Raw genomic sequence first — 24,937 nt, 5'->3', positions numbered from 1 at the left:
TCAAGACTAGGGAGAATTTATGAGAACTCCAGTAGGAATGAAAACCACAGAACAGTATTAACTTTGATGATGATTCACAGACACGTGCAAGGTAATGCATGTCGGACCTAGCAACTAAAATCTCAGGTATAGGATCATCACACACCTGAATATTTAAAAAATCCTATTTTTATTAAGCTTTACACACTGGGTCCAAAAGTAGATGCAAGTTTTAAAAAAAGCTGTTAAAGGGAGATAATAAGCTGCCAGATATGCGACAATGAGAACATATTCTAACCTCTAATTCATTTGGTGTACATTTTGAAGCAGCCATAATGTTTTAAGACATAAGATAAAAAGAACAGGGACCAAATTTGCAGAAATGTGATGTGAAAACTGATTTTTATATAAAGACCCATTTAATTTAAAAAAATCTATTTCCATTTCTCCAAGTAGATCTCATCTACATCAGTCCCTAGAAATACTACATTTTAAAATTTTCCAAAAAGAAACATACCATGAACTCTTCGGTTAAAATTTTCTTCATCTACATTGCTAATTTTAGTTTAGCAGTCCCTCTTACTGATAGAGAATGATGCCACTTTTGATATAGTACACCAGAATGAATTTGAGGACTGGTGGGGTCCCCTCTACCATCAACCACTCTACTGTCTCATGATTCTAGTACAGACTCACTGCTAAGAAAATAGAAAAGAAAGGAATGAAGTTGGCATATAAGAGGCAATATAATCTTTTAGATCTCTCTTATTTGTCTTTAATTTATAAAGTTTTCTTTTGTCTCTTTTGAGGGGAGATACAGGAGAGAAAAAAGGGATCCTATTTTTAGTTTGGATATCTTCTTAAAAATATAATAAATAAGCCTATTACAGTATCATTAATTCTAAGATAGTCTTAATTTAAAATAATGTGGAAGAACAACTAGTAGCATCTACACATAAAAGAAATTTAAATCTCTGTAGGTAATATATTTTGACCATTAAGTTGCTATTTAAGTCGGCCTGGTTCTAATAAAGGGCAGAAGGTATAAGCGTACGTTTATTTCTTTCAATATTTCATTAACTAAAATTTAACAATTTAAAGATTTAAAACCTAAATTCAAGAAAAATCAAGGTGACTGGTTTGTTCCTGAAGTGATTTCTTAGATGATTCTTGTATCTTTGACTTTTTGAGATAAAATATTCAAGCAAACTTGGTGTTTTTCTTTTCTATTATGTGCCAACAATATCTAAACCATTATCAGCTCTCCAAAAGTTAAGCCATAGTTGTTATCTTTCATTTACAAGAGAGTATTACCTTGACAAAAGCTACTCCATTGGGGGACACTGTGATATCATGCCTAACTTGGTAAAGTAAATCTGGAGGTACTCTCAGAGAGGTACAGCCAAATTTGAACTCATCATACCTGTTAAGAAAGAGAATATTAAGCAAACACTTCCTCAAATCATAGAACAAAGATTTTAGGCAATTTAAAAAATCTTTCTAACTCCATTAGAAATTCATTTTCAAACATCTAAACGTGAATTCATGTACTTAGTAATATGTTTATTTGCCTCATTACCAAAACAGTTTTTCAAATATTCACAATTTATTACAATAAACGTTTCTTAAATGGCCCTATCCTAAAATTTATGGGTAAAATCTATACTGAAAACCAAATTTCAACATCTGATCATCTTATTTTATTTATTTTATTATTTTTTGAGATGGACTCTCACTCTGTTGTCCAGGTTGGAGTGCAGTGGTGCGATCTTGGCTCACTGCAAGCTCTGCCTCCTGGGTTCATGCCATTCTCCTGCCTCAGCCTCCCGAGTAGCTGGGACTACAGGAACCCACCACCATGCCGGGCTAATTTTTTGCATTTTTAGTAGAGACAGGGTTTCACCGTGTTAGCCAGGATAGTCTCAATCTCCTGACCTCGTGATCCGCCTGCCTGAACCTCCCAAAGTGCTGGGATTACAGGCGTGAGCCACTGCGTGCGGCCCAATCATCTTATACTAAATTACTTAAATAAAAATTCATTTTTATTGAACATCCTTGTGAACATATTTAAAGAAGAATTTAAACCTTAAATAGAAAGACTGTAAATCTTGTAAATTTTCCAAATTCCTGTTTTTAATAAAAAGACAGGATTACCAATATAATTTCCACAGATGCTTTCTATGAAGGAGTATAGCATATACTAAAACCAACACATGGTCTCCAATACGCAAAAATCAATAAAAAGGAAGACTCCGTATTTCCTACAAATCAAGAAAAGTATCTAATCCTTTGAGAATTTAAAATGTTATTATCAGTTTATGAAATTTAATTTACATTAATCAATAAAACCTACCATTTAATTTTTAAAATCCTGGACTATTTATAAGAAAAATAAAGAGGCGGTCATAGTTGGAGTTACAAGATCATAATCCTCAAACTGTTCCACTGCAAGGTAATTTATATCAACAATTTAACTTTCATTTTAAGAGAGACCATAGTTACATATGGAGTGAAACAGTTGCAAGGCTGATCTATTCCCAATCCTCTTCATGAGTCATCCATCCATGAAGCTGGATTAATCAGATGGTGATCCATGTCAATTAGTAAGACAACTACAATGAACGGATTAGCTGGGATATAGCCCATTTATCTTGCCCATAGGGAAGGTGTCAAGAGCAAAGAGACACTCAGAAAGTGTCTAATTTTAGTAAGAAGTACAAAGCACAACATTACTGTAAATGTGAAAAAAACCTTACTTTCCCAAGTTCTCCACATGGCCAAGGCAGGTGGAAAAGCAGTAGTTATATGCAATCACGATGGAAGGATAAAGTGATTGGAAATCCAAAACAAGAACAGAGTTGCTATAGAAGCGGGATTCAGGCTCCATAATCAGAGGAACACACTGTGGGGCTCTCATTTGGGATCTTTGCTGAACACTAGGTGTCACAGGAATATAGTTCATTGGTTTAGCAATACGCAACATCATTGATTCCACACGGTACTGCGCGGAGAACGGGAGGTGAGAAGAGAAGAAACACAGTTTAAATACATTGGTAATTTGAATATACAATCATTTGAGGATAATCTGCTTTTCAGAATAAGACTGTATGACTTTTTTTTTTTTTTTTGCAGTCCTAGTTTTTTTTTTTTTTTTCGAGACGGTGTTTCACTCTTGTTGCCCAAGTTGGAGTACAACGGTGCGATTTCGGCAATCTGCAACCTCCGCCTCCCGAGTTCAAGCGATTCTCCTACCTCAGCCCGGGATTACAGGCGCACACCACCATGTCCAGCTAATTTTTTGTATTTTTAGTAGAAACAGGGTTTCATCATGTTAGTCAGGCTGGTCTCGAACTCCTGACCTCCCGTGATCTGCCCACCTTGGCCTCCCAAAGTGCTGGGATTATAGGTGTGAGCCACCATGCCCAGCCTGCAATACTAGTTATTCAGTCAGCTTTCAGATGTGAAAAGGGATATATGTAAATCCTTTTCCTATTCCTATGACTTTTATAAAAACTATAAAACATGTCAAATAACTTAAAAGATAAGTCAATTTTAAAGGACAGATGCAATTAGATCTCTTTTTATTTTTATTATTTACTTATTTATTTTGAGATCAAGTCTCACTCTGTTGTCCAAGCTGGAGTGCAACAGCACAATCTCGGCTCACTGCAACCTCCCCCTCCAGGGTTCAAGAGATTCTCCTGTCTCAGCCTCCTGAGTAGCTGGGATTACAGGCTTGCGCCACCACGCCCGGCTACTTTTTGTATTTTTAGTAGAGATGGGGTTTCACCATGTTGGCCGAGGTGGTCTTGAACTCCTGACCTCAAGTGATCCCCCACCTTGGCCTCCTAAACTGCTGGGATTACAGGCGTGAGTCACTGTGCCTGGCCCTCTTTATTTACAGTTATACCATAATAAAAAAGTGTAGGACAGACAGCTGTATAGTTTGACAATTTCATTTGAGAAGTTGGTCAATCATCTTGGAGACATTTATTTGGGAAAATTAAGAGAATGAAAAAGCTGTCATGAGACTTAAGATAGAAAATGTTATCCCAGTTTTTCAAAGAAACAAACAAAATGATTATAGAATTATAAAGTATTGAATGTGGCTTTTGTTGTGGAAATAATTAAAAAATAATAAAAAAAGAACTGAATAGTAATCAGCTTAGTACTGGTCCCTAGCAAAACTGAATCAAGCAATTACTGGTATGTTTGTTTCTAATAATAACTATTAAGCAGATGGCCTGGGGTATCAGAAAAAAAAAATTACTCACAAGAACCAGCCTGGGTTCACTGAAGTATTCTCATGAGGTTTTAATCATGAGGTTTTAAGGTATCTTTGCCTTTTATTACAGGCTAGCTCAAATAGGTGTTAAATTTGATGGGTATAAATAAAATAAATAGCTTATAAACAATTAAATGAAATAAACAGATAAAACTAGCTGGAACTCTATTTTTGCTATATTTACTGAACTGGTTGACTGAGGAATGTTATAGACACAGGTAATTAAAATAATTAAGGATTTTACAAGGTTAAGGAATCTGAGTGTTTTAATATGGTATCCCTGATGCCTACCACAGTGCTTAACAAACTACAGGTATTCAAATACATATTTGTTGAATTAATACATAAAATCATTTTCAGCAAGGTGTTTAGTAAAAATCTCTCATTATATCCTTGGGAAATTACTTAGAAAGATATGAATTAAATAGCTTTTCACGTTTTTTTTAAAATAACATTTAAAAAAGTTACATAGTCCACTTATATTGATTTTCAAGCTTTTTATTTTTATATTAAAATTAACTACGGGAAGTTTTAAGAAGCCAAAATTAAACATGTAAAACAAAAGAAAGGTAGACTTTCTTTGTTGCTTCTCCAGTTTTAAGGGGCATCTTTAATCACAGTAACAATATACAGGAATATAATATCCTTAAGGGCATGGACATTTATTTTCTTAATACCATAAAACACTTGGCAGTGGCCGGAAAGTTGGCATAGAAAGATAATAAAATGATAAGATTTTATTACCCAGCTATTGATTAGTTGTTACCAAACAGAAAGTTTAAAAAGTCAAATCACTTCAAATATCACAAAAGTGTATCACTCATACAGAACTTTCAAGTCTGCAAGAAAACTGATTTCCCACCTGTGAACCCCTTGTCAGTACATGTAAAAATTGAATGCCAAAAAGTCTAGCCATCTCACTGGTTTTCCCAATCAGGTCCAGTTGTTCTAACATTTGGAGATTTCCACGGACACGGCTAACATAATGATCAACCATTTTCCATCTGTTAAAAAAGAATCCACATTATGAACATTAGGGAAAAATTTGGACATTTGAAAACAGTACTTTTTTCCTGCCAAAAATCTACATGCTAAAAGTGTGGTTACTTAAGGAAAGAGTAATGATATAAGCCTTTAAGCCAAGTATGTTAAGGAATAAAACATTAGAAAATTTCAGGTATTTCAAGGGCATAAAAGCCAGGAAAAATAAGCAAAATTTAAAACAGTGCTTGTGATTAGGTGGCAAGATTAAGGATCACTATTTTTTGATATTTTGCTTGATGCTGCTCTATTCTTATTACAGAAAATTAACATTCTCCTTTAAGATACAGCTACTGATTATGCAATAATTATTATCATATCTATAAATTTTTAAAGAACATGAAGGGTCTGGGTTATCATTGTAAATATAAGTCTAAAATAAAAACATGCACTATCTTTTCATGGCAAAAAAAGTAATTTGGTGAAGATTCAGAAAAATCAGTAACATAATTTTTAGTGAGATAATACGTGGGTTAAACATATTTCAAATAATTATTTTTTGTGAAAATATAAAAGTTTTGTTTTTCAGTTTAAACCTTAAAAAATTAACCTCTTTACCTTACCTTCTTAAGAAAATAAACAATAAAGCCCTCAGCAAATCCATAAAATGAATTTTGATATTATAAAATGTAAAAATGATCCAAAAGTATACTATAAGGAATACAATTTATTCATTTGAAGATTAAGGTTCACATATATTGTAATCTTTAATTATATTGCTTTTAGAACAATATAGTCACATAATTGTTCAATAAATGTGTTTAAAAACCTTTTCCTCTGACACATGACTAATGCTTAATAGAAAAACTAGAAAATGAATATGAAGGAAGAAAAAAACCCCTATTATAAAAAAGATAATAACAGGTATTAGCAAAAAAGTGGAGAGATTGGAACCCTCATATACTGCTGGTGGGAACATAAAATAGTGTAGTTGCTTGGGAAGATAATTTGCCAGTTCCTCAAATAGTTAAACACAGAGTTACCATATAATCCACCAAAAATTCTACTCCTTGGTACACATCCAAAAGGAATGAAAACAGATATCTACACAAAACACTATATATGAATGTTCCAGTATTAATCACAGTAGCCCAAAGTGGAAACAACCAAAATGTCTATCAACTGATGAAGAAATAAAATGTAGTATATATCGATACAATACAGTATTATTCAGCAATAAAAGAAATACTGAAAGATGCTATAACATGGACAAATTTGGACAGCAATATGCTGAAAGAAGGCAGCCACAAAAGATTACATATTGCGTGATTCTGTTAACGTGAAATGTCGAGGATAGTCAAATCTATGGGGACAGAAAGTAGATCAGTGGTTGTCTAAGGCAAGAGGTAGAGGGTGGGGGGACCCTGGTGGAGGGGGTGATAGGAGTGATGAAAGGTTGAAGAGTGGTGGCTACACGATGCAGGATTTCCATTTAGGGTAATTAAAATATTCTAAAACTTACTGTGATGCTGTTGTACAACTTTGAATATGCTAAAACTCAGTGAGTCATATACTTTAAATGGGTGAATTGTATGATATACAAATTATATCTCAATAAAGCTGTTAAAACATTAGGCAAACATGAAAAAATCCTAAACTCTATAAATAATTGTTTAACAACATAAACAGAAATTCTGTTTCATAATTTACATTTTTAACTTAATATACTGACTCCCCATATTTGTTTTGTAGCTATCGAGTATGCTATTGTATAATTATAACATATTTAATCGAAACATTTACTGAGTATCTTTTATTACTGTAAGCAACGCTGTGATGAACATTTTTAAAGCTAAGTCTTTGTACAGATGATTAAATAATTCCTTAAAATAAATTCCCAGATTTGGTCAGTTTTCAATACCTAGCAATACACTGCTTTCCAGAAAAGTTTTAATAATTTATATTCATACTACTGATGATAAAGTGCTTGTTTACTTGTATATTTGTCAACAATGAAGATTATAGTTTTTAAAGTTATGAGTTTGATAGACAAAAAATGGTATCACATTTTAATCTGATTTTTTTTTGTTTTAGTAACCCCTCAACAATACAAAACTGCAAAGTGTAAATCTGAAATAATGCATTATATATAAATCAAATCAGTCCCTTTAAAATAAAACAAAATGGATTTAACGGCTCACCACTCCTTTAGGATGTGTGGATTTATCTATGGATAGTGCAGAAAAATGAGATACATTTACACTTTACCCTCTCAACATATGGACAGAGAGCTGACCTGGAGAAACGTGCCAAATGAGATACCAAAATAGTGAGACACCAACATAATTTCTGAAAATGCCAGGCAGCACACAAGCATTTTGCTGAGATTTGTAAAAGATGAGAAAAGTAAGTGTTAAGTCTCAACCAACACAGGTTTAACAGAACACTTTAAAAAGGTATGTGTTACACAAAACTTATATAAGAATCTGTCTCAACAGATTATCATGCTGACTAGGCATGAATATTTCCTTGAAATCTGTAGGCGGTGATTCAGGAGAAGAGTTACCACTTGAAGTATGTTGATGATAATTTGTTTTGGAAAATGTGTTTTAAAACATACTGGTTTATTTTCATTGTTTACTCCAGCCTAAAGTCCTTTTTTTTTTTTTTTTTTTTAAATGAGACTGATTTTGCCAATAGGTTTTTGTAATTCATGGTACAATTAAGAACATAATCAGCAGATTAAGAATTCCTTTAGTAAGGTATTTATTAAGGTATTTATATACTGTATATGAGGTAGACATTTGAATATTTCAGGATTTTTTTCCTTTGATAGTTGTTCATGTCTTTTACCCATTTTTTTTTTTTTTTACTAATTTAAAAGTATATAATACAGTTAATATACGTAACTGTTATGGTGAAAATGGTTTTCCTAGGTTGATGTTAGCTTTTTACTTTTGTTGATGTTATTTAATGAGGTACAAAAAGTTTGTTTTTTGGGCAAAAATGGTGAAAGTAAGTCTAAATACTTTGTATACAAAACTAATTAAACTGAATCTTTAAAGGCTCCTGATTTAAGTTATTTGACTAAGATCCAGGCCATTTTTTGAGGCAGTATAGTCTATTAGAACTTAAATAAATGGGTATAATAGTATATTTCAAAAGAAATATTTTTACTATACTATATATAACTCTTTTTTTTTTTAAGTGGAAATGGTTTATTTCACATTTTGAAGAATACAATCTAAGAGATTTTCACACATTGGTTGACAGCAGACTCTGGAGTGAGATAGTCCTAGGTTCAAATTGTGGCTCTGTTGCAAGCTACTATGTGACCCTAGGCAAATCATTTAACTCTCTAGCTCTCAGTTTCAGTATGTGTGAAACAGTGGTAATAATAAGGTTGTTGTAAGGTGTTAGGCAAAAGCAAAAACTTAATAACCTTTGCAGCTATTATTATAATTATGGTAATTACTATTTCCTCATTTCATTCAGAATCTAATTCTCTATCCTGAAAAGAAAGACGTACCAATTAACATTTATTGACAGACTTCTGTGTGTTCAAGACTCATACTATCTCATTTAATTCTTACTTCACTCCATGAGGTAGAATATATTAACATCTCTCTATTATAGATAAGAGAACTGAGGATTACTGTAAGCCTAATCTGTCCTAGTTTACAAACCTTATATACTAGAAACTGAGATTTTGGTCAAGTAAATGAAAACATGATGAAAAGAAAACAAGATAATACATTACAAATGAGTAACTATCTTATTAAATTTCTATCACCACAGCAAATTACTCATTTCCTCACTAACAAAAATGGTAGACCATTTTGTGAAATGAATAAGCATTCACTATTTGGTGAAATAAGCATTTCACTAAATGTATTCCTCTCTACTGACTGGTAACCAAGTAATATACACAAATTAGATGCATCTTATCTTTCATAACTAAAGGTTAATTTAACAAGGGACATTTTAGCTTGTATAATTTATCTAGCAGGTAACAACTGCTGTTTTCTGATCTAAATCTGCTGACCTATAGGCATGAACATAAAAAATATTTTGAATGGCTAATTTTTTAAAAAATGCATTTAAAAAGTAGACTTTTAAATTTAAAACCGTGATCTTTCTGAAATAAGATCATCATCATTTCTCCTTTCGGGTCCTATCTCACTAACCATGTAACACAAAAGAGAAAGAGTAATTGCGGCCTTTACTTATGGTTAAAGGACAAGATAAGACTCTTGTTAGTTTTTAAAATTGTTGTTAAAGAATTATGCCATCCTCTTAATGCTTTGTGAAACTTAAGGGTAATAAATACAAGTTTTGATCTGGAAAGGAGGAAGGGAAGCATAATTATAAAGCACATGCTACTCAAGATAGGCCTGGGTAGTGCTGAAATGTGAACTTAGAGCATTCTGAAGGCATGGGTACTTTTCAAGATAGTTCATCTGGGGAGAAGGTGACAAAAAAAGGAGACAGGAGAATCCCGAGTACAAAATTCACTTATTCTGAAGTTTTTCTGTGGACTGACTCTATATACAGCAAATAGAAAATAAAATTTCTTATATTATCTTCTTCAGCTACACAACTCTGCTCCCAGGACATACCTCTTAGCTCAGAAACTGGAATAGTATTTAATAACTATTCCATGGATGACAGATAAAATCATGCTGGTATTAGGAATTATCTAGATTAGTAATATTAGAGATTAGGAAAAGTTTTATAGGCTGGCTTGGGAATCTAATCACAAGACATTATTTTATGAAAAAATGTGTTCTAAGCTCGAAACAATAAAATGTTGGGAAAATAACTCATTCACATAAATCAGGGGCTTCCAGGAGACCAAAATCTGGGTTTATTAAAAAAAAATTAGGGTACCTTTGTGTTTTACAGCTTTAACACAAAAAAATCCTTGACTAGCAAGTTCTTCTCATTCTAAGTCGATTTACAATATATATGTATGTCCTTAAAACACTGTAGAAAGCAAATACAAATCAAAAGGGGTTACCATACTTACCAAAAAAGTAAGTGATACTTACTTTTTTGTATTCACTTAAAGTTAATATGTATTCATTTAAATTTAAGTTAGTATTCACTTAAATTTAAGGATGAAGTTGTCTGATATTTCCAAGACTATTCAAAGAAAGAGTGCATGGTCTCTTCGTATAACATAATCCATTTGACATAAATGGTATAATGTCTAGTCTAAGTCCCTTCTATACAATGTTAGTTCCAGTTCTCTAGTTCACTTGCCAAAAAGTTATCATCCTAGATAATACCTAATTAAATGTGGTAAAACATGCATTTAGAGACTCCGGGGCTCATAAACAAACCACTGAATATAGTTTTCAATGTTAAGTTAAATATCAAGTTTTATTTATTGGTGTATAACTTCTCCTCAGCTTTTTTTTGTTTTTGTTTTTGTTTTTGAGATGGAGTCTTGCTGTGTCACCTAGACTGGAGTGCAGTGGCGTGATCTTAGCTCACTGCAACCTCTGACTCCTGCTCCCGGGTTCAAGTGATTTTCATGCCTCGGCCTCCGGAGTAGCTGGGATTACAGGCGTGCCCGGCTAATTTTTTGTATTTTTAGTAGAGATGCAGTTTCACCATGTTGGCCAGACTGGTCTCCAACTCCTGACCCCAGGTGATCCACCCACCTCAGCACCCCAAAGCACTGAAATTACAGGTGTGAGCCACCGCACTTGGCCAACTTCTCAGCTTCTATTTCTATAAGGCTCTGATAGAAGCTAAGTGCTCTCTGTTACTTCACTTCACTTCTCTGAGATTCCTCAAAAGGGACTGGAATATGCGATGACATGCTCAGGAAGCAGTTTCCCCAGATATTACCAAGTTGTTTTCAAAGATATACTTTTTCCATCCTCACCACCACACAGCCTTACAATTCAGTAAGTACAGTTGATTCACTTAAAAAATCAGACACATTAATTTCAGGACTTTTCCTAGATACAGTGCAGTGTGCCAGAGTCTACACAGAGCAAGGCTGTCCTACTAAGCCAAAGATGAAGAGCTCAGAGTTCATTTAGGCAGCTCACAGGTGGAGTCTGTGGGATGGAGTATGAGAGAGAAAGGGAGTTGTGCAAGTGGTAGGAGTTGGGGGGTCAGAAGTACAGGTGGATTCCCTGTGAGTGACAGCTCAAGGCTGTCCTGAAAACCAGCAGGATGAAACCACATGAGGCTGAATAGAGAGCAGCTCACTGGGGGTTAAGTGTGGGCAGAAATGGTCAGATAGTGCTGGGGTTGGAAGCTCACCAATGCCAGAGTGGAGACCTCATCACCCTCTTGTTAACAACCCTGGCATTCAGTTGTGAGCCTAGAAAAAAACAGATGCCTTTGCCCTACAGAAAGGCCTACTCTAGATAAAACTTAAAACCAAATACTGACAATATGTACAGACGACAGAGTTTGGAGATTGAATCCCACATCAAGTTGGAGAAGCTTAGGAACACCTTGGGCCTGGTATACTTACCTGTTCCAACCATAGGCTTTGAACTAAATAATAAGCAACTGGAAAAGTGGCAGGAAAACTTCCTGTCATAGATTCCAGGCAAAGGAATAGTATCATTGAGAAAGGAGTAGAAGAAAATGCTATCTGCCCCAGGGGGAGGGTCAGGAAGTTTACCTGGGCCCAGGACCTGGCAGTGGTACAAAGCAGAGGTCTATTGCCACTGTGGGAAGAGCAGGAGTGCTGAGCAAACCCCAGAACAACAGGGAGAACCAAAGACTGAGGTTAGACAGGAGAACTGAGAAACTCCCCCTGCCTCCACTATAAACCTTGCAGAGAGTCATAAGCAACATCGGTCAACCACTCAGTAAATCTGACTTTGGAAAGAAAATGAATCACAAATACTAGAAAAATGAGAATAACTGTTGACTTCTTATCACCAAAAAGAGAGGCTGGAAGAAAAGGGAACAAAATCTTTAGAGTGGTGAAAGAAAAAAACGCAACCGAGACTGAGAAATTATCCTTCAAAAATAAGGGTGAAATAAAGACATTTTCATATAAACAAGGGCTGAGATAATTTTTGCCGACAGACTTGCCAAAGAAAACAGATTTTCTTAAAATATTAACACACAATAGCCATATGACCCAGCAATTCTACTCCTAAGAGATATGAAAATGTATGTTCACACGATGACATTATGCAGATATTTATTGCAGTTTTATTCATAATAGCCTCAAACTAGAAACAACCCAAATGTCCATCAACAGGTGAGTGGGTAAGTTCTATTCATATGATTGAATACTATCTAACAATAAGAATGAACAAACTATGCAACAGGGTAAATCCCAGAAAACAGTATGTTTTCTGAGTTTCTTCAAAGCCAAGGTTGATTATGAATATTTCCATTAATATGAAGTTCTAGAATTGGCAAAACTAATCTAGAGTAATAGAAATCCAATTAGTAATTATCTAGATGATTAGGGAATCTTCTGGGTGTCAGATATGCTCCTTATCTTGACTGGAGTAATGATTACAAGACAAATGCATTTTTCAAAGTCATTGAACAATACACTTCATTTATTTATATATTTTTTGAGACGAGTCTCACTCTGTCGCCCAGGCTGGAGTGCAGAGGCACGATCTCGGCTCACTGCAACCTCTGCCTCCCAGGTTCAAGTGATTCTCCTACCTTAGCCTCCTGAGTAGCTGGGATTACAGGCATGCATCACCACACCTGGCCAATTTTTGTATTTTTAGTAGAGACGCGGTTTTGCCATGTTGACCAGGCTGGTCTCGAACCCCTGACGTCAGGTGATATGCCCGCCTCGGCCTCCCAACGTGCTAGGATTACAGGTGTAAGCCACCACAACCGGCCTGAACAATACACTTTAAATGTGTGTATTTTATTACATATAAATTACATCTCAATGATGATTTTATATTATCTTCTTCAGAGTTATAAAACAGTACCTGTAGAGATCTGTCTTGTTATCAAACCAATCTGACAAGACTCGAAAGGTAAAGAGGGGAAAACGCTGATGAAGAACATGAAAGCTCACATTTTCAAAGGTGTAGTTAGTTAGAGCCACCTAAAACAAAAAGGCAAGACATCATTATAATAATGCTTACGTTTATGTAGCAAATTTTGTTCTAAAAGATACCAATATCACTTTAACCTTTTCATAGTAGATATTAAAGCTACTTGTAAAATTGATGTGTGGTATAACTGAATCATAATTCAAAACTATGTAGAGCCTACTGGACAGAAATGTTCATAACAAATTGGAAAATTAATTAGAGAAAACAGACCTGATGAGATTCAACTTGGTCATATAAGACTTATTTTAAGAGATCCTAGTTCTTACCATTTTTATACTCTATGATAATATGCATATTGACAGAAGCATTGTCAAGCAAATTAATTTTTTGTTCTTTCCATACTTACTTTTTAGTTCTTGATGACATGCTGATTAATGGGATTCCACAGATTTGAGGATAAGTTATCTAGTCAAAGGCAGGCATTCTCCTCCCAATAATTACGTTACTAGACCCCACTACACAGGCATTATTATAGAGACACTCAATTTCATTCCAAAAGCAAAGTATTAAAATGTCAGAAATGTCTCCCCATCTTCAAAATATATAAGTGAAAGCTGTGTAAATGGGTAAAAGATACTGCAAAAGGGCCCAAATTAATAAATATGTACTTTCAGCTAGATGATTTCTCTGAAATATCTACAAGACAAAAGCAATCTAGACAATGGCAGGTATTTCAATGCAAAATGGAAATTAAGGAACCAGTGGTCTCCATTCTCAGGTCAATTTGGGATTCTGAGAAATAGTTCAAACAGCACTTCACAATTGTATCTTACAATTTTAAATTACTTTCTTTTCCACTCCTGTGATCCAGGAGGTACAAAATAGGGACTGAATGTTAATCTTATCTCAGTGCAGTGACCCAAATTGGTCTTACTTTATCTACAATTTCTGTCAATCTTCAGAACAATGGCAGTACAATGCAGCATACTTCACAGTGTGTGCATGTACTTGTGTATGTATACACATACACAGATGCCCCTCATAGGTTGTAAAAAGGTAGAGAGTAATAGAATGAGGAAAATGCCACAAGATTAAATGAGGAAGGATTATAAAATCACTAACAGAATGAAAAAACCCACATTGAAAGAAGATAATAGCAGAATAGTTCTACTAAAAGTCAAGTTAGGAATATGGAAATGTCTCAACATGCAGATAAAGAGAATGAAAAGATGAAAATGAGAAGAGGGAAGATACAGGGAACAGAGAACAGAATGTTAATATATAATTAGGTTCCTAAAGGAAAGCTTAATACGCAGACAGGAGCAATAATCAAAGATATAATTAGCTGGACCTTAGATTTCTCCTCTGCCGTACTACATTCCAGAGGTGAATGGCACTATATCTATTTGAATTTTAAAGGAAAAAGACCGCTGTTATTTTATATGCAGTAAGTGTAACAATTATGTGGGAAGAAAACAAAGATACTCCTTGACTCCTCGAACTCTTCTCCTCTAATGATTTTGTCCTCCATTCTACCTAAGCTACCCACTTCCATAATCATACCCCAGGATCTATCAACAGGTGTACTCCCTCCAAAATCTCATGCATCCCATTCTCTGACCATCATCTCCTGTGCTTCCAGCTTACTCCCCTTGGTGCTCTGACCTCTCTGCTCCTTATTTAGTTTAAATTTCATAGTCAATCATGGTAATCATTCCCCTGCATGTACCATTCATTCCCTTGTCCCTCTCCTGCTGCTGCTGCTTTTTATTTTTTTTAAGTAAATCCACAACCATTTGTGAGTGACGGTCAAATCTAACTTGAATCTGTGAATTTAAACATAGCTGGTGGATATATCACTTTAATTTCCTAACCCAAATATCAAATAGACTCTTAATGTGGCCCAGTGTTTATATTTTCTCTCAAATTCTCCTAATAACCATTTCAAACTTCTCTCTTCTCAAACCCCAAAAGCCTCTCCACAATTCTCAGTTTCAGCTAAGAACAGTAACTGCTATTCTACTGAGAAAATGAATCACAAGAGAACTTCCACAGATTCTCACTGCCATATCTCTACCTACCAACATCCATACCCATATATTCTGCCTTCCTGTCTGTTACTATACTCTTACTTTATCTAAACCCAGGCCCTTCAACCAGTGCACTAGAGATGGCAATCAGTAAATATTTGTTGAATTGAATCAAGTCTGTTTCCAATCCACTTGGCAAATTCTTGAAAAGCCTAGATTGAGTTGACATCCAGAAGGCCTCTAAATGTAATTGTCTGGGGAAGAGTCATTTATTGTCATTTAAGCAGTCAACAAATATCTAATAAAGATTACTATTTAAGAGGTATTTTGTTTTGTCACTACAAATTCAAAGTCCATAAGGAAACTGCAGGAGTTCTATGTTCAAAGTAAAGCAGGAAAAATAAATCTAGTACCTGTATATTAAAAAACAAACAAAATTTATTATTACTATTATTTTAAGAGATGGGGTCCTGCTTTAGCTCCCAGGCTAGAGTACAGTGGCTATTCACAGGCATAATAAATAGTACACTACAGCCTTGAATTCCTGACCCCAAAACGTCCTCCCACGTGAGTCTCCTAAGTAGCTGGGACTATATGTGTGTGCCACTGTACCCAGTTCCAAATTTTATAAAACAGGTAAATTATCCAGCTCATAACTTTCTTATAGTTGTTTCCCACATTTGTATAAAGATCAGAGATATTATATATTCATCCTAAATAAGAAAACATTTGACCCTGAATTTTCAGTGAGGACTAGACAAGGCCCTAAACTTTGAAAAAAATGTATGTTCTCTAATTTCCGATTTTAAGCTACTAGCGGATATACAGGGATGAAAAGACCCCTGAAACTAGGATTCAATAATTTACTTTTGTGTTTATACACTTAAAGTATGTGTTCATCTCAAGCAATATCAGACTATAGATTAAAATACATAGTGAGGCCGGGGCAGTGGCTCACGCCCGTAATCCCAGCATTTTGGGAGGCCAAGGTGGGCGGATCACTTGAAGTCAGGAGTTTGTGACCAGGCTGGCCAATAAGGAAAAACCCCGTCTCTACTAAAAATACAAAAATTAGCCAGGTGTGGTTCAGGCACCTGTAATCCTAGCTACTCGGGAGGCTGAGACAGGAGAATTGCTTGAACCCGGGAGGCGGAGGTTGTAGTGAGCCGAGACTGTACCACTGCACTCCACCCTGGGTGACAAAGCGAGACTCCATCTCAAAAACAAATCAAATTAAAAAAATATATATATATATATAAAATGAAATATACACACCAAATACATTACAATCTCTGTATCTCCTATATCCTGTGCTGTATCACTAGAAATTACTTTAAATCATTGGGGACTTACACTCTTATTACTTTAAGAACAACACAACAAGATAAAATTATACTCAGGCAGAGTCATGTTGTATATTGCATACGGCAGCTTAGAAAGTCAAATGTTTTATATAAATCCAAAGAGCTAAGAAGACAATAGTGAATAATAAGTATATAATAGAAAGTGTCTAATGAGAAAGTAATTTCAAAGAGCAGAAGCAATTGTAGAATTAGCTTTCTTTGAAATATAAACATTTTAGTTGATACTATCCAAAGTCCAAAGTCTAAGAATAGACCAATTTATACTAGGCATCTTTGTTTCTGTTTTGTCTTTTTTGAGACAGGCTCTAGCTCTGTCGCCCAGGCTGAAGTGTGGTGGTGTAATCTCAGTTCACTGCAACGCTGCCTCTGAGGTATAATATTACAGTGCACTGCAGCCTTGAATTCCAGGCCTCAAAAGGTCCTCCTGGCTGAGTCTCCTGATAAGCTGGGACTATATGTGTGTGCCATTGGCTCTCAGGATCAAGTGATCCTCCCACCTCAGCCTTCCAAGTAGCTGTTGCCTGGCTACACACTAGGCACACGCTACCATACATGGCTAACTTGTATTTTTTGGTAAAGATGGGGTTTTGCTGTGTTGCCCAGCCTAGTCTCAAATCCTGGGCTCAAGTGATCCACCCTACTTGGCCTCCCAAAGTGCTAGGATTACAGGTATGAGCCACCGTGCCCAATCTAATTGTTTATTTTTTATTTTTAATAGAGACAAGGTCTTGCTATGTTACCCAGGATGGTCTTGATTGAACACCTGGCCTCAAGCTAACCCCTCCTGCCTTGGCCTCCCAAAGAGTTGGGATTATAGGTGTGAGCCACCATGTATGGCTTTTTTACATTTCAAATAAGAGAAATTGGGTAACTTCAAGGATGCAAATATTATCCAGGAAAATTCCATGATCTTATTTTTTTGTGTGAAATAATTCCTTTTTTAAGTGAATGCAAATTAATGTGATAGTTCATTGAAATTACTCTACTAAAAATCCTTATCTGAGCCCTCAAAGCCTTAATTATTAACTATTTCAAAGTACTGTCTCTTTAATTTATCTTATTAATCTGACCCAGTATTTAAACATAGTTCGTTTGAGAAGCTCCTTCCTATTTCTCGACTAAATTTTTCTTACTATAATAAATCAACGAGGCCAAGCTGAATTCATCCGGCTTTAAGTGCAAAAATGATTTAAGTGAAAAAAAAAAAACAAAACGGTGAAATTAGACAATATTCAACGTGTACAACACAATATTTTATTTTATTTTGAGACAGGGTCTCGATCTGTCACCCAGGCTTGAGTGCAGTGGCATGATCACGGCTCACTGCAATCTTAGCTGCCTGAACTCAAATGGTTCTCCCACCTCAGCCTCCCAAGTAGCTGGGACCATAGGCATGTGCCTCCACATCCAGCTAATTTTTTTAGCTATTATTTGTAGAGACAGGGTTTTGCCATATTGCTCAGGCTGGTCTGGAACTCCTGAGCTCAAGGGATGTCCCTGCCTGGGCCTCCCAAAGTGCTGAGATTACAGGTGTGAGCACCGTGCCTGGCCCCAATATTTTATTATAGTTTAGACCTTTCTAATTATTGCTACCTCAGACACAAAGAAAAAAAAAATAAAACTCACCTGAAACATTAAAGTCTAATACCTCTGTAGTTTTGCATTTTAGAAAGTACTACTTTAACTCTACTTAAGTATAATAGTAATTGACAAACGCATAAGCTATATAGTAAATCTTACTAATACTCTATAATGATTAAATCATTATATTGACCGAGTATCTTATTTCCAAACAACATTTTGGATAAATCACCTACCTCATTTCTCATGATTCTCCAAAGATTTAGTGTAATTCGGCCAACAATATTTATCTCACTCATTGTATATGATCCATACTCATCTCTTTCAGCTGCAAATCTGTTCTCAATTTTGTCATCTATAGAAATGAAAACAGATTGTATCAGGGCTCACAGAAAACAACTTTCAATAAAATTATGCCAAGGAAAATGAGAATAAACATTAAGGATGAATATTAAAGATGACATATAATTCACAATGTATGAAAAAATTTTGTTTACCTGAAGTCTCTCCCTCCCTCCTTCTTTCTATATTTAAATAAGAAACACTTTTTTCTTTAAATTTAGTAATTTTTGGCACTACCTTTTTTCTTCATTTTTTAAAAGAGACAACTCACTATGTTGCCAGGTTAAGTGCAGTGGCTAGCTACAGGTGCAATCATAGCACACTGCAGCCTCAAACTCCTGGCCACAAGCAATCCGCCTGCCTCAGCTGCTCGAACAGCTGGGACTACAGGTGCATCATGCCTTGCCTGACGCTACCTTTATAAACACCTAATGCTAACATTTGCTTGGTTTTAGCATGAGAAAGGTCCATAGTTAATCTGGTAATTTCTTGAGAAAAAATCAGTTCAATTTTTAACCTAAACGATTCTCTGAAAATTTGTTGACATCATATTCATATTCAGGATGAAATTCTCTTGAATGCCTATGGAGAACTAGAAGAAGGCATATGGAGAACTAGATGAAGAGTTCCTCATAGCAAATAGAGTTCTGAGTCTAGTTTCTTAGGAGGTGAATTTTACCTAGAATATAAATTAAAATGTGTCTCTCCTATATAACACTAGGTGTATGTGAATGTTGATGATTAAAGGTTCCAGAATAATAAAAATATTTGCCATATTGAATATTTATTATGTTCTAAGAATTTTGCCAACATCATTTATTTTAATACAAACATTACTTCCTTTAACACAATCACTTAAAAAGTTAGTAAAATTTTCATTTTGTATTACAGAAAATTCTACTCAGAAATGTTGTATCTTGCCCAAGATCTTACAGTAAGAAAACTAGTATTCTAAACTAGGATTACCTGAATCAAAAGACCATGTACAACCACCCAATTCTCTTTATTTTAAAGAGATAATGTTTAAAAGTTTGTTTTTCATTTAGCAAACAATAAAACATATACTCTGGTACTGTTTTAAGTTCCTCAAAATCACCCTATGAAATAAGTTCTATTGTCCCTATTTTACAGATGAATAAATTGAGGCAAGGATATTTAAAACCTATCCCAAAAAAGATGTTGAAAAAAAAAGATATACCACTATTCCTATCATGCAAAGGACACACAAGCTACACAAAAATTCATGCAATGAAAAGCTAAACTTAAAGCATCTCTGTCCCCCGCTCCCTTTTTGTCTTGTTCTATTGCCCAAGCTTGGGTGCAGTGGTGCGATCATAGCTCACTGCAGCCTTGAACTCCTGGGCTCAAGAGATTGCCTCACCTCAGTCTCCTGAGTAGCTGGGACTACAGGCACATGCTATCACACCCTTTTTTTTTTTTTTTTTTGGTAGAAATGGGGTCTCACTTTGTTACCTGGGCTACTTTGGAACTCCAGGGCTCAAGCAAGTCTCCCATCTTGGGCTCCCAAAGTGTTGGGATTACAGGTGTGAGCCACTGCACCTGATCTTTTTATTCCAATTTTTTGCAAAGTTAAAAAACTTTACTGTCCTGGAATCTTCCAGCTTTAACTTTTCCCAAGTATACACTACTTTGTTTTAGTTAGACTTGTGGGAACCCTTGGGAACAAATTTATTAAAAATCCCAGGTTTATAAAGAAAACCTAGTTTTAAAAAATGCATTATAAACTACAAATAATTTTGGTATGAATATTATTACTCCCTTTTCCAGTCAGAATCAAACTTTGGGGAATGGGTTTCAAAATTTCTGCAATATTTTTAGCCTGATATCCAAATAAAAATCAATGATTAGTTAACTATTAGTGTTCCTCAACCCATCCTGCCCTTCTTCACCAACAAAATGAATTTAAAAAAAAACAGAGCCAGGCACACAATAAAATTATGGTACAAGTCAAAGAAATGCTATGTAGCTTCATAATAATTATGAAGACTATTTCATAATGCAGAAAAATATGTGTGGTAAGACACTAGATGAAGGAAGCATAATAAAAATGGAATATATGGTATGATTATTTAAAAACCACTACATATGTATATGAAAAGTAACTGAAAGGAAAAAACTCAACAACTATACTAACAGTACATATAGCAGTGAGACTAGAATATTTTTATTTTATTTTTAATTTTTTCTGCAATGGAGTTATGCTGTATCTAAAACTTACACAACTTAATACTTAAAAATTGGGCTAGAACGTAAGTACCCTTTAACATTTTGTCTTTATTTCCTTTATAATTTGCTCTGTAGTTGAAAGACAAAACATTCACAATGATACAGACCTGGCACCCGAGAGATCATCTGACATAAGTCAACACTTAAAGCGGCAGCCCTTTGTAAGAGGTAACCCCAGGAATGCATCTGAATCTCATATCCTAGCAGAATATCAGGATCATACCTAAAACAGGAATTAAAAAGTTATATAAGTACCATATATTTGAACCTTTAACCAGAGTAATTGTTTCTTCATGATGTAAGGTATGAAAATAAAAACCTGTGTTCTCTAATGGTTCCCAGATTGAGAAGGGATGATACAGTGGTACCTACAGAGTTTTTATACAGGAAGAGATGGAGGGTTAAGAGTACTTGATTTGAAGCTACTTTGTTTCTTTTATTTTTTTGAGATGGAGTCTCACTCTGCTGTCCAGGCTGGATTGCAGTGGCATGATGTTAGCTCACTGCAACCTCTGCTTCCCAGGTTCAAACGATTCTCCTGCCTCAGCTTCCTAAGCAGCTGGGATTACAGGTGCCCCACACCAAGTCCAGCTAATTTTTTGTATTTTTAGTAGAGCCGAGGTTTCACCACGTTGGTCAGGTTGGTCTCAAATTCCTGACCTCCAGTGATCTGCCTGCCTCAGCCTCCCAAAGTGCTGGGATTATAGGCAATTTGACGCTACTTCTGTAAAGTAAGCAGAGTTTGTACTTAGACTGTGTATTTGTTTGATACAAGTGGGAAAAGAGGCTGATGGAAATTGGGGTGGAAGGCAGGCCATTACCACCGAAGTATACGAGTAAAGGTACAAGTGAGAATATAATGTGGGCAGGGGAAGGTGAAGTGTGAGGGTGTATGTGGGTATGGTATTTTGAAAAAGATCCCTAGGTCATTCCTGTTGTCACTTATCTACCCTTGTAATCTATACCGCCTTTAAAGTTTTAATGCTGAGAAAAAAAAATGAAAATGCCTTCTTTTTCTCACTTAATTTTAGTAATGACTTGGTTCTCATACAAAATAAGGCCTAAGTAATGACAAGTTTGTCCTTTAAATTTAAAAGGATGGTGATTCAACTTAATGGAAGAATAAAATATTAATAGAGGTGGGATTAAGGTGGGGAAGGTAAACATCAGAATCTAGAAGAAAAATGTGCTCCTTGTGGTCAGAGCTGCACTGGTAAAACTGAACCGACAACCTGTGTCTAATCCAGAAGGAGCCTCTTTGTGGCTCCTCTTAGGACCTCCATGTTGTGACCACCACAGAGAAATGTTTAGTTATAAATATGAAAATTTATCTTGAGTGGAAAATTGTGTGGGGGAGAGAGGAACTAATTATAAGTTTTGAGAGCCAAAACTACAGTAAGTAGCTCTATCAATTAGTAGCATTATCTTGTTCTTTATAAATGCCAAAAGGCCAAGTGAAATATCACAGAAATTGAAATCGCTGAGTTTTACACAACTACTCATGAAACACTAAATTGTGAGATGTGTAGCCTGTCCAATTTAAAGCATTTAATACCCTAAGCCTCAGCCAATGTCTACAGTATTAGACTACATTAATTTACTGATATAAGCTATCTATGGCTACTCTGCAAGTCTGGCATAACAATGGATCATGACCAGATCACCAGATCTGCTTTTAGAACCAATATGTTAATGTTTTATCATAATTCCATAGCTGTCTTCTAAAAATGGGTATTGAATGGCTTTCGTTTTTACCTAGTCAATAAAAATTGGAATGTCACAATAAATGTTTTCTGATTTTTAATTCTGGAGTATTTAAGTGGCTGATGTCAAAAGAACTAGGTTCAAACTTCTGCAACAGCATACTTGCAAATTTCCTATTCCCTAAAGGCCCTATGAAAGTACATTCTGTAGTAAAAATTTTAATTTTCTGGTGATCTGTTCATGATCCACTGTTATCCACAGACTTGCTGAGCAGTCTTCAAGCTTGTTAGGAGAAAAAGATATTAAACATATTACTTATGTGCTTTTCTCTACATAAATAGGATTGACATTTCTGAGAAAATGGCTTAATTTAATAAACAGCTATTGAAGCAAGGCAATAAGCAACAATGGCATGAATATCCAGAAAGATCCCAGGGCACTCAAGGAAGGAGAAATATCCCAATACTCTTTCTGTTTAGTCTTCCAACATAACACCCAAACCCTTAACCAACTCTTTGATACTGCCTTCATCTCTTTCATTAAACTCTTCTTAGTCCAAAGATAGACTATCTACTTGTCCAGTGTGTCTCCCTTTAAAACTAACTGTGTAATGAATGGCTACATTTGAGAATTGGGGCAGAAGTATCAAGTGGCTCTAAGGATCACCAGGGGTCGCAGACCTGAAGAATTCTCATACGCACACAACAGAACCCACACAGTTGTCTGCTAAGTACTCAGAGTGGCTCAGAACAGGCATTACAATGTGGCCACAGTTGACCTTGATCTTAATAATTTGGAAGATTCCTGGAATGCCTATCACATAGTTACCTATCACACATCACATAGTTATATATCACATAGTTACACAGTTACAACATGAAGAGGATGCCAGATGATTACACAGCCCTTCTGTTTTAAACGTTACAGTTCTTCTAATTTCTTCATCTGAATCGTTCTCATTTATGCAACATCTTGTTATTGCAAGAACTTATTCCAGTCAGCTATTTGTTCTGTTGTGGCAACTAATGGAGCTGACTAAGTACACTTTTTTCCAAAAAATAATGCATTGAAAATAACTGTTTCAATTAAAAAGTTGTCTATTTTTATAAACTGCTACAGCTCAGAAATGACTGCTGAAAAAAGTTAGCCTGTGCTTCTCTTCTTAGATTTATTTCACAGATTTTGTCCCTTTGGAAGAATTGTAAAGTTGTTTCAGGCATATTTTTCAGATATATTACATATATTTATTTTTTGACCTGGAGGCTGTTTAGTCTTAAGAGACTCTTTTAAAGCTGATAAAACACCTGTTTTCAAGTTCAAAAGCCAAAGGATTCCATTTTTCTTCTCTAAAAACATTTGGAGTCAATAACAAGGTCTTGATGACTTGTTCTTCAATTTCTAGTGGGTTTTATTCATTCTATCAGGTTTCTGAAAGTTACAGAAAGAACAAGGTTGGGTAGTTGGGATTAGTGGTGAACAAAACCCAAAACTGTGGATAAAATAGAAGCAGAAGAAATAGGAAAATGGTTTTATTTGCTTAGGTAGAAAAAAGATGCCTCACAGTATTTTAAGCAACTCACTACCATCTACATACATGATAGATAAGGGTACTCCAGTAGAGGCAAGGGGCACGGAGGGGAAGGAATCATCTTGAAAAAGAATTCTGAGGTTAAATGGATATGATGTAAAATAAATGTAACAGTATTTAGGGAAGAGGAAAAGGGAAGAATCATAGTTTATATTTAAGTTAGGGAGACCAGGCAAAGTAAATAGTCCAAGGAAATACAGAAAGAGGAAAACGATTGTGACAAGATTATAGATTAAGTTTTGCTTGTTTAATATCACTTTATATTACTTTTTGTGTTTGCCACTTGAGAAAGTATTAAAAATGGGAAAATAAAGATATATTTTATTCGTTTTTATAGTATACCTAGCACTGCCCCTTACACACAGTTAACATTTATGTACTCACTATGTACCAGACATGAGTTTAAGAGTTTTATGTGCATTATCTACCCATCTTACAGATTAGGAAAACAAAGTTGAGAGAGTTAAGCAACTTATTCAAGACAGAAACACAGGGCTGGCTGACTCCAAAGGCTGTGTTGAGTAAGTACACAACAAATACGGTGAAAGAATGAAATAATCAATCTTTTTGCAGGGTTGCTTGGACTAATATATAAAGAACACTATAGAATTGAAAAGTTGACATTTAAATATTTTCCTTTTTATGACAGTTTTGTTTACCCCTTTTTCCTTAATTACTAGTACATTTCATTTTATGGACATTTAAGAAAGTTGTACTTGCAAATGACTGACACATTTCTCGATGTTGGTAGGTAATCCTATCGTTGGGAATATACCTAACAAGGAAAAGGCAAGCATATAAGTCCAGGGATGTTACTGGAC

General features: G+C 35.1%; 1 protein-coding gene across 8 annotated transcripts in view; it reads right to left on the bottom strand.

Annotated features, from left to right (window-relative positions):
- REV3L (REV3 like, DNA directed polymerase zeta catalytic subunit) overlaps positions 1-24,937 on the bottom strand; it is a 189,184-nt gene that overhangs the window by 33,700 nt on the left and 130,547 nt on the right. For all 8 annotated transcript variants that reach the window (XR_004184442.1, XR_004184443.1, XM_031667494.1 and 5 more), the window contains 6 exons: positions 20,932-21,047; positions 18,472-18,590; positions 13,192-13,310; positions 5,127-5,268; positions 2,736-2,980; positions 1,294-1,402 (listed from right to left, as the gene is read on the bottom strand). Coding sequence is in view for 6 of the 8 variants with exons in the window: in XM_031667494.1 (XP_031523354.1) it covers positions 1,294-1,402; positions 2,736-2,980; positions 5,127-5,268; positions 13,192-13,310; positions 18,472-18,590; positions 20,932-21,047 (850 nt within the window). In the remaining 2 variants the exon portion in view is untranslated. The remainder of the gene's footprint in view (positions 1-1,293; positions 1,403-2,735; positions 2,981-5,126; positions 5,269-13,191; positions 13,311-18,471; positions 18,591-20,931; positions 21,048-24,937) is intronic.

Source organism: Papio anubis, chromosome 6, assembly GCF_008728515.1.
Source record: "Papio anubis isolate 15944 chromosome 6, Panubis1.0, whole genome shotgun sequence".
Lineage (NCBI taxonomy): Eukaryota > Metazoa > Chordata > Mammalia > Primates > Cercopithecidae > Papio > Papio anubis.
Note: the sequence above shows the minus strand (reverse complement) of the source record. Positions and strands in the feature narration are given on the sequence as shown.